Consider the following 14,070-nt stretch of genomic DNA (forward strand, 5'->3'; position numbering starts at 1 on the left):
TATTTATATCATGCCACTTTTACCTCAGTACTTGTTTTTTCCACATTGTCTGTTGTTTGCCGGTTGTTTGTTTTTTTGTTTATTGTGTAGGTTGGAAGATACTTCTGTCTGTTCGTTGTGTTTTGCCTTTTCTACTTTAATTCTGTAGTGTATATTATACTCTGCTGCTGTAATAAGTGAATTTCCCTATAGTGGGATGAATAAAGTATGATCTAATCAAATTTCCACCTGATGACCCCTCGGCATCTGCACGGATCTCTGAACGCCTCTCAGACATGTCTACATGGATGAAGACACACCACTGAACTGCTGGTCCTCCCAGTCAAATCTGCTATACACCATGACATCAACATCAGGACTGACTCTTGTCTCTACCAGGGTAGTAAGATGACCATCGATGACCAGCTAACCTTCTCTTATCACATTGTCTCAGTGTCACAACCTCAGACATGAATCTGGTGGACTCAAATACACGACTCTAGGGCCGATGAGGATGTAGCAAAAAGATATTTATTTGTAGGTTCTCCTACACACTTGAAAAGGGATGGTGAGTCGAGGTGTTATCAGTTAGCTTACATCTGCAACTTTGTGTTGGTATGAAATTCAATGTGACTCACGTCCTGTTGGATTTATATAGCTTACAATGTTGATGATGCAATGCTGCAAAACACACCAACTCATATTGGGGCGGATTATTATTATTTTAATCATCATCCTTGTGGTCATCATGACTGTTGTCAGCATTTCCACAACAAGCGTTGTTAACTTTTAACTGGTGCTGGTTTAAATAGAACAATGTCTCATCAACACAGCTGAAACTTCCCCTTTGTGGATTAATACAATTATACTGCTATTATATTAATTCTGACATACTGTGTTTATGTCAGATTCTTCTGACTAATACAAGGTATAATTATCTTTGTCTCTCTCTCTTTCTCAACACTTCCTCTTAACTGTCAGTTTAAAGAAGTGGGGAGTAATAAGGAAGGAGTTCACCCATGACTGAATAAAAGGGGAAGGATGGACAGACAGGTGGGAGTGAGATGTTTTTAACTAACTGTGAAGACAAACTGATCAGGGAAACTGGAATAACCATCTGGAGTTAATCTGACCAACAATTTCACCATCTACAAACCGACACAATGAAGAGCTTTCTGCTGCTCATCCTCTCACTGATGGCAGGTAAAAAAAATCTTTAATATCTAACAAAGGTTACAGCCAAACATATTTTATGGTCTGGTTTGAGCTAATTGTTTCAATTGTAACATGTTTTACTGCATTCATCAATATGAGTAGAAATACAATACAACTACAATATACTGTACGGCAAAACTGTACAGCTCCATGAATCCATATTTATATTCCGAAACATATTTACTAAGAATGTAGTAGCAGAGGGCTCTGCAGATATGTATATATTTATTTTATTTACAAAAATTTACAAAGACTGCACCCGGGCGGTCGCCCACATTGCCCATAGCTAAAACCGGCCCTGCTTGTTTTAGTTTACGGGCAGATCTGCCACATCCAATATGGCGGACGTAAGTATCGCAGCAACGGACCAACTGCTCATGAGGACTCTATGTATATGTATGATCTATCCTAACTAAGGAGAGTCTGTATATTGTCTCTGATCTATCCTAACTAAAGGAGAGTCTATGTTATGTCTATGATCTATCCTAAACTAAAGCAGAGTCTATGTGTCTATGATCTATCCTAACTAAAGGAGAGTCTATGTATATGTCTATGATCTATCCTAACTAAAGGAGAGTCTATATTGTCTATGATCTATCCTACTAAAGGAGAGTCTATGTATATATGTCTATGATCTATCCTAACTAAGGAGAGTCTGTTATATGTCATGATCTATCCTAATAAAGGAGTCTATGTTATATGTCTATGATCTATCCTAACTAAAGGGAGTCTATGTAGTCTAGATCTATCCTAACTAAAGAGAGTCTAGGTCTATGATCTATCCTAACTAAAGGAGAGTCTAGTAATGTCTATGTATCTATCCTAACTAAAGGAGAGTCTATATGTCTTGATCTATCCTAACTAAAGGGAGTCTATGTTATATGCTCTTGATTATCCTAACTAAGGAGGTCTGATAATGTCTATGATCTATCCTAACTAAAGGAGAGTCTATGTATATATGTCTATGATCTATCCTAACTAAAGGGAGTCTGTGGTGTAAAGATGGATAAGGACGGACTTTTGGGGAACATTTCATTTTAAAAAGTTGCCTGACGGCTCGTTGGACAAAAACAAGGCATTTGCACAGTTTGCAAAGCCGAATTTAATTCCACAGAAGTAACACGACTTTAACATATCACCTCAAACAAAAAAACACCCTGTCTACACTACAAGAGTGTGGCACTCGTCAGTATATTTCCTCATTCTGCTTTCTCCGTTTGCACTGTGCATATGTGGCACCTTAAGCCAATAAAATGAATGAATTTAATTACTTTCTCTGTGTTTATTCTACATTAATTTGATCATTTACATAAATAACTATTCATTATAAGCTTCGTCTCAGAAAATGCATTTAATTTATATACATTTATTGATAGATTAATCGCGATTACTTACTAGAATTTTTGCGATTATTAGTTAATTTTTTTTAATCGATTGCAGCCCAATATATATATATAATTATATATATATATTATATATATATATTAATTCTATAATTATATATATATATATGCATTTAGTTACCATTGGCCAGTCTGTGTGTTTATTAATCTGACATATGATCTTTTCTCTTTCATCTACAGGCTGTGTGGCCTCATACCAAGTGAAGGGATGCGAAGGAGGATGGGTTGAATTCACGTGTAGATACAAAAAAAAAGAGTATTATCCTAAGATTGTTGTAGACATTCCAAAAGCAGCCAAAGACATACAAATTACTCAAAGGGATGTGTGGAAACAAGAAGGCAACATTTTCCTGTATCATGATACAACAAATAAAAAACTCAGGGTGGCCATCAAACAACTTCAAAGTAAGGACTTTGGGGATTACAAGTGTAAATTTTACCTAGAAGAGAATGATCGTGTGGAGCAGGAGAAGACTGAAGTGGAAGTTGGTAAGAAATGTTCTTTTTTATATTCCTGTCTCTGTCTGTCTTTTTTGTTACAGCGCTCAGTAACTGTGAAAATAGTCAGAGGACTGTGATGTTGACAGACCTCCATGATCTTCATGCCTGTCTGTATAAGTCAGGCGGCCTTTGACTGTCCTGCAGAGATGTCATAGCACAGGAGGCTCTCCACTACTGCATGACAAAGTAGATACAGCACTTCCTGGTTCAGAGCAAAGATTCTGGGCTTTTTCAGGAAGTGTAGCCTCCATATGGAACTCTCACACCAGTTTGTTATCCATGTGGACGCCCAGGTACCTGTAGGGGTTCATCTGCACTATAGTATGGTCAGGGATGAACCCCAGTGAGGGATCACCAGTGAAATAGATGGAGATCAGTGGTGACTCCATCTGCTTGTTTTTTTGTGTCGAGAGTTAAAGACTTGTTCATAATCTGTTCTCATGTTCACTTCTCCTATTAGAGTCAATAAACTTATGACCTGCTACTGGTTTCCTAACTGAGAGTGGCAGTGGTTAAACATAAGACATGAGAACATGTCCCACACTGTGCTATGTGCATATTGCATTTTGCCTTTCCTTCCTTCTCTCATGTCTCATTAATTTTACCAACAAACACGACAGCTTTTTCTGTCGTGTTAAGAAAGTTTTTTGTCTCTTCCTTGTTAAAACACTCAGTCACACAATAAAAGGTCAAAAGAAATATACTGACAGTTCTTCCCTAGATTTTGAAATCAAATTCCACATTCAAGTCCATAAGTCATCATCTACAAAACTAACAGTTAGAAAAAAATGTATCAATTTGCCACCAAACACAACTCATGACAAACAGATACGGAGAGATCTCACATGTTTTATCTTTCTTTTTGTTACAGAGACAGACAGAGACGGCTGCCAGAAACCATTTACCCAAACTGTGTACAGAACGGCTAAAGCCACCATCAGATGTGATTATCCAAGAAACAGTCTGCAAAAAAAGTTTTTCTGCAAAGAGAACAATTCCACCTGTGAGGACATCTTATCAACTGAATCTTCTCCAAAGTCAAGCGAGACATTCACTCTCACAAAAACTAACACAGGCTTCAACGTGTCCATCAGTAAAGTGTCCTCACATCATGCTGGTGTCTACTGGTGTGGAGTAAAGTCAAATGAAGGACGTTACCGAGCTGGATTCAGAAAAATACAACTAGAAGTTAAAGGTGAGTCTGACACATTTGATACTTTTAGGTTTGATTTACTCACACAAATAATTAATGACAGTATAATGAATGGACAGTGTATGCATGAAATCTTAATTTTAATATGGGGGACTTATGGAGATTAACTCGTTCTGTAGCCAGCCTCAAGTGGCCGTTCGAGGAACTGTTTTTGTGCACTTCTGCACAGGTTTACTTCACAGTCATGGAGGTTACCATTTGACTTAGACGTCTTTCAGTGACTGTAGCCTTTACTTGCAAATGCTTTTTAAGTTAAGTTAACAAGTTTAGTCTACAGCCAACTGGACGTTGTATCTATCAAAACAAAACATATTAATGTTTCAACAAATCCAGTTCTGACTGCTTGTTTGTTTTTCAGGACCACCAATCATGTCGCCAAACTCCCCTACAACCTCATCGCCATCTCTAACACAACCTACTACTGCTTCTCATGAAAGTTTTGGTAAGAAAGCATGTAGGTTTTAAACACTACAGCCAAAATGTTGTTTAGAAACCTGATGTATTAGTTAATTGGCCTCTGAATATTTAATCATTTGTAACGGGTAAAATCACCTGACACAGACAGATTTTGGTGTTTATGCTGATGTTGATGCTCTTAATGGTCATTTTGTTCATGTTACATGTGGAATATTTTTTTCCATATCTGTTTTTCTTATGCAGGTCACACATCTGTGCTAAACCTCGCCGTGTGTCTCTCTTTGGATTTGCTGGTGTTTCTCTTAATGGTGCACGCCACATATTTCCTCTTCAAACGTAAGATAACTCGACTCTTTTTAACATCAAACACCTTAAGTTACATTCAAACAGATTTCATTACACATTTAGATGGTCACTTTTTCATCAAAATTTAATCTTGAGTTTCTCTATAATAGACAGAGACTTTCTCCATAACATTATCGAAATATAGTATCTTGAACTGACGCTGCAGCTAATGTCATGTAAATGCTCAAATTTAAAACTCTGAAAGACAAAAATTATTTATAAATTTGTCAGTTGAAAGGTTTGTCAATGAAGACGAGGAACAACATTTTATTATCCTGAGTACTAAAATAATAATAAATAAATAATAATGCGTTTACAGTTTTCTCTTTTGATTTTACGTTTTAATCCTGGTTGAACTGTGCTCCATAGGATCTGATAGAGTGACTGAGGTGAATACTAAATACAGTATTAATGGTAACTGCTCATTCACACCATTTTTTCACATAATTTTCTCACTTTGACAGGATATGAACTGTGTAAGAAAAACAGGAGTGGAGAGTAAAGGAAAAGCAAAGAGGTTAGTGTCTGAGAGAGGGATTCTCCACACCTCAACATTTTGTTTTGTTTACGTCACTGAAAACTACATAACACAATCAGAACAAACATTAAAGAAAGAAACTGTTCATTTATCACTCTTCAGCAGATGGAAGCAGATCGATGGATCATTAACAGCTTCAGGATCTGCTCTGCATCTGATTTACATCGCAGATAACTTTCCGACAAGCTCCTCTAACCTACAGCTGCATTGCTCCATCTTCAACTTCTAAAACAACTGTGACAAAGTTGATGTACCATGTCAGCACGTTGTGCTAACGTAAAGGACTTTGTATCTGAAACATGCCCTGCCATCATTTCTATCTTGAATATGTAATGTGTATGACTCATTTGTGTCTCTAGTAATGGAACAAAGTATGAATAACACATTTGAATTTAGGCTGATGCTGGTCACACGATCGTCACAATCTTTGTATATCATCTTTCTATTTCAGCTCTTCTTCATTTGCACGCAAACTCGCAGCTGCAACATCTGAGTAATTTCCTCTGTCTGGGTTAGAGCACGCACGTAATCCAAACACACACACAAATGATGCAACCACATGCTGACTTACAACGATTTGCTGTTTGTACTTTAGGCGTCATTTGGTTTTGTATTTTTGGGTGCATTAAAGCAGTTACAAATGACAGCCTGCTCAACATGCAGACTTGATTTAAATTAGCTTGGTTAGAGACTCATAATGTAACTTTTAGTGAATTTTATATTCACTTTACAGCCCCAAAATAAACATAATACAACTTTCTCTTTGTTCAGAGCTCTGAGAATTACCTTCAAACCAAAAGAAAGTAAAGATTTTGTTGCATGATTACCTGAGTTTATTTGTATCCCACTCTGTTTTTAATTCAGTTTAACTACAGAAGTTTTAGTTTAATGAGGGGAGCCGTTTTATTTTATAATTTAAAGCTTACCTGAAATCCAGGTAAAGGATGCAGCACCTCCAAATCCAAATCCTGGGATGGCTCCTCGGCTCATCCACGTACAGCACCAAGGATTTTCTTGACTTGCCAGGAAGAAGACATTTGTCAATCATCTACCCTGTCTTTGAATCGTGTTTGTCAGTGCATAAAAAGAAAGAACAGAACAAAACTTGTTTATAGTGATGCCAAATATATGTTATGAAAGCAGCAGCTCTCATGTCTTTTAAAAGCAGTTTTCAGTTGAGAAACAATGTTCCTGTAATATCATATATGCATTCTCTTATCATGTAGCCTTACTTCTAATGTCAATATATTTTATATATAAATATTCAATAATTATCAATTATGTATTTATACCTAAACACTTTTATACACAGCAAATTGAGAGTTACATTTTTGATGTTTGATAATAGTGACATTTTAATTACACTCTGGATAAAGTCAACTACGTTATAGATGACTCTGGGTGTAAAAACAAAGTGTCAATAAATCAAAATTCTAAGTGTAATTGTATAATTAATTAATTATTATTATTATTAAATTAATATTAACTCTGAATTTCTTACACTTAACTCTGATACTCACTTTTAAACTTGTGTGTTCATGTCACGACATGTCATGTAATTTCATTTATTTCTTTTTTTTGTGCAAATGATATTTTAAAAGACCAATCATGTCACATGTATTTTTTAGGAATACAGAGGAGTTATATGTAAGAGCCACTTAATCCATATAGCTTTATTTTGTTAATACAGTCATGTGCGTCACACCGGTGTGTCAAGTTTTGTTTTTGTCCTGTCTCCATGTTTATTTTGTGACTTCCTGTTTTATTTTGGAAATTAACTCTCCTCTCGTTTCAGGTCACTTGCCCTTCCTTATGTGTCACCAGTCTGATTGTCTTCCCTGATTCCTAATGGTGTGTCCACCTGTTCCCCATTACCTCCATGTGTTCATATAGTCTGCGTCTCCCTTTGTCCTGTGCCAGTGTGTCTTGTCATTCGTCTAGACCCACCAGTAGTATCTCGTCACAGTCAGTTATTTCCTTCGACAGTTTTTGCCTTGATTCGAGAGTTTTTTGTTGGCCTTTTGCCTTTTAATTTTCATAGCAATAGTGAGTTAGAGTTTAGACTTCTTCCCAGTTTGTGGTTTTTCCCCTAGACGTTAGGATTTTGTTTAGTAATTATTCATAGCCATCCCTCCTGTTCGAGGCGCTTTCTGTTGATCATTCCCCTTTTTGTGTGCTAAATAACGCATTCTGATCAGCTCTGCATCCGAGTCCTACCTCTGTGTCCCAAGCTTGTCATATGCAACTCTCAAAATATGTGGTTAATTGATTGTATAATTACACTCTGAAGTCTACTGAGGTGTGGTTCAATACACGTTTTTACATTAAGGACTGCATCAAGTTGGTTTAAGATGTGAATTTTATAAATTTTGTAACATTATAAGTTGTCAGTTTATAAATAAATCAACGTTCAAGATCACCTCCATCCCTCTTTGTGATTGCAGTGGGTTTTCACAAGAGGATTGGGTTAGGTTCATGGACACGCGTCCAAAATATATGATAATAATATAATATAATTTAGCCTAGGCAGTTGGGCGTTTGGTAAAGGGCCACTACACTACACTGGACAAGTCACCAGTTAATCACAGGGCACACACAGCCGAGACAAACACCCATTTATTATTTATAAAGTATAATATTAGAAGGAGGGGTGGCGGTTGCGCGCGAGCCAGTGCAATTTAACTGCCACAGCGCGCGCCCCCGACAAATTCTTAACCGTTAACCGTTAACTTGATATTTAAAAAAAAAAAAAAACGGCATATTTTATTTGGAAAAAAACCTCACATCACTTAAAAAGTATCTATTGATTCCGTCCTGTCTGTATTTTCTTTCATACATGTAACTTCTCTCATTTTTTAAAATATAATTTAAGACGTCACTTCAGACCCGAACCCGTGCTAACCGAGCTAACATCCCGGTTGAGCTAATATCTCAATTAAGCGACCGTTAGTTCAAATAAAATGCTAAATATTTAATTAAAACACCGAGAATTAAGACCCAGCGTGTTCCCAAACACAATAAACTCGGTCCTTTGCTGCGTAACCAAGTAATAACTCCAAATTTTACTCATAATTATGCTCGCTGACTTACCTCCGTAACGACAGTGCGGCGTACCGACCCGCTCCTGGCTGTGGCTCAGGGGCTCGAGCCCATAGACATATATACATAGACGCCGCATTGAGCGGGTTGGTGACTCAGGGGCTCGAGCCGCTCGTCCACCAATCAGATGATCGGTCCAGTCTGCATGCCCACAATGGGCCAATGAAAACGTTTCATTTAAAAAATGCTTTGTCACAATTAATTATTATTTTTAAATTGGCTTAAATTTGGTTACATTGTCAATCAGGCGCGAACAAATCTAAAAAAAACTAAAACTAAAGTTCATCCTTTCACATGTGGAGTCAGGTAAAGAATAAATTACTTGTGCATGAGGTTGATACAAATCTCATCTTTCTAAACATGACTTATGAGTGATGCAAAGTCTGTTAACATTTAACATTAACGTATCACTCTTGCTCCTCTTTAACAAAATCATTCAGAAAGTATAATATTTTGTGTCACATCTACAGATATAAACACCAGCAGTTATGTCTTTAAAGGTTCAAATGCTTCGTTATGTCAACCAAAAAAAAAAGCCAAATTCCAGCCACACAGTATCTGACAATCCGAGCAGGCCATAAATAATGTATTCTAAATCCCCGAGCAGTACTTTAGACATCCCTGTCGTAGTGTCTTTGGGCAGGATACTGAACCCCAAACTGCTCCCTGTAAGTCGGTTTGGGTAAAAGTATTAGCTAAATGTGAATAAAATACAACAAATGCATGCCAATGGTTATAATATTGTATTATTGTTTGTTTAACTGACCCCCACACCTTTTCCAATGACAGCATAAGTTTATGGAAGTGTGTAGCTGACACAGCATCCAATGGTGGAAACTATCATATAAAAACACTACAATATATGCTGTACAACTTCATGCTATGTAAGTCGTTTTAAAGTTATTTTATTTGGGTAAAATTTTAAATATTGTTTCTAGTAATGGAGAATTTTCATGCTGAACAACTGCCATTTTTCGATAAAGCAACGCTGTGTTGAAATTGGTATTTTTCTGCAGCAGCTGTAGGGCTCTGGATGGAGAGTGGACTGGTTAAACTTCAGTTTCCAAGTGGAAAACCTTCTTTCAAAAACACAGTTTAAGCCTCATCCTGTTTACACAGAACAAGGTGTCACTAATTGCCTGACGCTGCTTTGAAACGGCCACATCTCCTTCCTGTGTGAAAGATAATATCTTCATGGCGGTGTTGTATTTAAGTTGTAACTGAATGAAAATACAAAGTGACAGATTTTACTACATACAATGTGACAAAGTTGATGTACCATGTCAGCACGTTGTGCTAACGTAAAGGACTTTGTATCTGAAACATGCCCTGCCATCATTTCTATCTTGAATATGTAATCTGTATGACTCATTTGGTTCTCTAGTAATGGAACAAGTATGAATAAACACATTTGAATTTAGGCTGATTGCTGTCACACGATCGTCACAATCTTGTATATCATCTTTCTATTTCAGCTCTTCTTCCTTTGCACGCAAACTCGCAGCTGCAACATCTGAGTAATTTCCTCTGTCTGGGTTAGAGCAGCACGTAATCCAACACCACACACACAATGATGCAACCACATGCTGACTTACAACGATTTGCTGTTTGTACTTTAGGCGTCATTTGGTTTTGTATTTTTGGGTGCATTAAGCAGTTACAAATGACAGCCTGCTCAACATGCAGACTTGATTTAAATTAGCTTGGTTAGAGACTCATAATGTAACTTTTAGTGAATTTATATTTTATTCACTTTACAGCCCAAAATAAAATAATACAACTTTCTCTTTTGTTCAGAGCTCTGAGAAATACCTTCAAACCAAAAGAAAGTAAGATTTTTGTTGCATGATTACCTGAGTTTATTTGTATCCCACTCTGTTTTTAATTCAGTTTACTACAGAGTTTTAGTTTAATGAGGGGAGCCGTTTTATTTTATAATTTAAAGCTTACCTGAAATCCAGGTAAAGGATGCCAGCACCTCCAACCAATCCGGGATGGCTCCTCGGCTCATCCACGTACAGCACCAAGGATTTTCTTGACTTGCCAGGAAGAAGACATTTGTCAATCATCTACCCGTCTTTGAATCGGTGTTTGTCAGTGCATAAAAAGAAAGAACAGAACAAAACTTGTTTATAGTGATGCCAAATATATGTTATGAAGCAGCAGCTCTATGTCTTTCAAAAGCAGTTTTCAGTTGAGAAACATGTTCCTGTATATCATATATAACATTCTCTTATCAGTAGCCTTACTTCTAAGTCAATATATTTTATATATAAATATTCAATAATTATCAATTATGTATTTATACCTAAACACTTTTATACACAGCAAATTGAGAGTTACATTTTGATGTTTGATAATAGTGACATAATTACACTCTGGATAAGTCCAACTCGTTATAGATGACTCTGGGTGTAAAAACAAAGTGTCAATAAATCAAAATTCTAGGTAATTGTTAATTAATTAATTATTATTATTATTAAATTAATATTAACTCTGAATTTCTTACACTTAACTCTGATACTCACTTTTAAACTTGTGTGTTCATGTCACGACATGTCATGTAATTTCATTTATTTCTTTTTTGTGCAAAATGATATTTTAAAACACCAATCATGCACATGTATTTTTTAGGATACAAGGGTTATTATGTAAGAGCCACTTAACCATATAGCTTTTTTATTTTGTTAATACAGTCATGTGCGTCACACCGGTGTGTCAAGTTTTGTTTTTGTCCTGTCTCCCTGTTTATTTTGTGACTTCCTGTTTTATTTTGGAAATTACTCTCCTCTCGTTTCAGGTCACTTGCCCTTCCTTATGTGTCACCGTCTGTTGTCTTCCCTGATTCCAATGGTGTGTCCACCTGTTCCCCATACCTCATGTGTTCATATAGTCTGCGTCTCCCTTGTCCTGTGCCAGTGTGTCTTGTCATTCGTCTAGACCACCAGTAGTATCTCTCACAGTCAGTTATTTCCTTCGACAGTTTTTGCCTTGATTCGAGAGTTTTTTGGCTTTTGCCTTTTAATTTTCTAGCAATAGTGGTTAGAGTTTAGCTTCTTCCAGTTGTGGTTTTTCCCTAGACGTTAGGATTTTGTTTAGTAATTATTCATAGCCATCCCTCCTGTTCGAGCGCTTTCTGTTGATCATTCCCCTTTTTGTGTGCTAAATAACGCTTCTGATCAGCTTCGCATCCGAGTCCTACCTCTGTGTCCCAAGCTTGTCATTGCAAACTCTCAAAATATGTGGTTAATTGATTGTATAATTACACTCTGAAGTCTACTGAGTGTGGTTCAATACACGTTTTTACATTAAGGACTGTCAAGTGTTAAGATGTGATTTTATAAATTTTGTAACATTATAATTGTCAGTTTATAAATAAATCAACGTTCAAGTCACCTCCATCCCTCTTTGTGATTGATGCGTGGGTTTTCACAAGTGGATTGGGTTAGGTTCATGGACCCGCGTCCAAAAATATATAATAATAATTAATATATTTAGCCTAGGCAGTTGGGCGTTTGGTAAAGGGCCACTACACTACACTGGACAAGTCACCAGTTAATCACAGGGCACACACAGCCGAGACAAACACCCATTTATTATTTATAAAGTATAATATTAGAAGGAGGTGGCGGTTGCGCGCGAGCCAGTGCAATTTAACTGCCACAGCGCGCGCCCCCGACAATTCTTAACCGTTAACCGTTAACTTGATTATTTAAAAAAAAAAAAAAAACGGCATATTTTTTTGGAAAAAAACCTCACATCACTTAAAAAGTATCATTGATTCCTCCTGTCTGTATTTTCTTTCATACATGTAACTTCTCTCATTTTTTAAAATATAATTTAGACGTCACTTCAGACCCGAACCCGTGCTAACCGAGCTAACATCCCGGTTGAGCTATATCTCAATAAGCGACCGTTAGTTCAAATAAAATGCAAATATTTATTAAAACACCGAGAATTAAGACCCAGCGTGTTCCCAAACACAATAAACTCGGTCCTTTGCTGCGTACCAAGTAATAACTCCAAATTTTACTCATATTATGCTCTTGACTTACCTCCGTAACGACAGTGCGGCGTAGTGACCAGCTCCTGGCTGTGACTCAGGGGCTCGAGCCGCTCGTCCACCAATCAGATGATCGGTCCAGTCTGCATGCCCACAATGGGCCAATGAAAACGTTTCATTTAAAAAATGCTTTGTCACAATTAATTATTATTTTAAATGGCTTAATTTGGTTACATTGCAATCAGGCGCGAACAAATCTAAAAAAAACTAAAACTAAAGTTCATCCTTTCACATGTGGAGTCAGGTAAAGAATAAATTACTTGAGCATGAGGTTGATACAAATCTCATCTTTCTAAACATGACTTATGAGTGATGCAAAATCAAACATTTAACATTAACGTATCACTCTTGCTCCTCTTTAACAAAATCATTCAGAAGTATAATATTTTGTGTCACATCTACAGAATAAACACCAGCAGTTATGTCTTTAAAGGTTCAAATGCTTCGATATCGCAACCAAAAAAAAAGCCAAATTCCAGCCACGCGGTATCTGACAATCCGAGCAGACCATAAATAATGTATTCTATAAAATGAAGCTTGGCCCCGGGGCCATACTTTAGACATCCCTGTCGTGTGTCTTTGGGCAGGATACTGAACCCCAAACTGCTCCCTGTAAGTCGTGGTTTGGGTAAAAAGAACAGCTTAAATGTGATAAAAATACAACAAATGCATGCCAATGGTTATAATATTGTATTTGTTTGTTTAACTGACCCCCCACCTTTTCCATGACAGCATAGTTTATGGAATGTGTAGCTGACACAGCATCCAATGGTGGAAACTATCGTATGAAAAGTACTTGTACATAACCTGAATATTATTTATTACTTTTGTCTTCTTTTTAATTGTTTATTTGACAGATATGGTTACTTTGCAGATTGCAGCTTCACACTACAATATATGCCGTACAACTTCATGTTATGTAAGTCGTTTTAAAGTTATTTTATTTGGGTAAAATTTCAAATATTGTTTCTAGAAATGGAGTATTTTCATGCTGAACAACTGCCATTTTTCGATAAAGCAACGCTGTGTTGAAATTGGTATTTTTCTGCAGCAGCTGTAGGCAGGGCCGGTCTTAGCTATGGGCAATGTGGGCGGCCGCCCAGGGGCAGTCTCCGTGGGGGGCGCCACGACCGCCCGAAAAAGAAAAAAAACTGCGAATTTTCGATACCACTCATTAAGTTAGGGAGCGGGCGCCCCGGGAGGTCGGGGTGTTGACAAGGCAGAGGGGGGAAGCGGACAGAGTGATGGGGCGCACGGACGCATCCAGGGCGCGACGGACGGCCGTGAGGGCGCACGA

General features: G+C 37.2%; 2 protein-coding genes across 12 annotated transcripts in view; one reads left to right on the forward strand and one right to left on the reverse strand.

Moving 5' to 3' along the window:
• The window catches only part of angpt4 (angiopoietin 4), a 158,404-nt gene extending 145,547 nt beyond the window's left edge, over positions 1–12,857 (reverse strand). For 8 of the 11 annotated variants that reach the window (XM_027279251.1, XM_027279245.1, XM_027279249.1 and 5 more), the window contains exons 1-2: positions 8,702–8,761; positions 6,538–6,668 (exon numbers count right to left, since the gene is read on the reverse strand). The gene's annotated coding sequence lies outside the window, so the exon portion shown is untranslated. Of the gene's footprint in view, positions 1–6,537; positions 6,669–8,701; positions 8,762–12,765 lie in introns of those variants that run through there. The other 3 variants (XM_027279247.1, XM_027279250.1, XM_027279248.1) reach the window with 3 other exon arrangements.
• On the forward strand, positions 798–6,531 carry LOC104931990 (polymeric immunoglobulin receptor-like). The gene is made up of 7 exons (XM_027279260.1): positions 798–1,182; positions 2,778–3,086; positions 3,970–4,293; positions 4,670–4,753; positions 4,972–5,064; positions 5,538–5,590; positions 5,714–6,531. Exons 1-6 carry the CDS (start codon positions 1,143–1,145, stop codon positions 5,573–5,575), a joined length of 888 nt encoding a protein of 295 aa, XP_027135061.1. The 5' UTR covers positions 798–1,142; the 3' UTR covers positions 5,576–5,590; positions 5,714–6,531.
• Positions 12,858–14,070: the final 1,213 nt, after the last annotated feature.

Source organism: Larimichthys crocea, chromosome VI (genome assembly GCF_000972845.2).
Source record: "Larimichthys crocea isolate SSNF chromosome VI, L_crocea_2.0, whole genome shotgun sequence".
Lineage (NCBI taxonomy): Eukaryota > Metazoa > Chordata > Actinopteri > Sciaenidae > Larimichthys > Larimichthys crocea.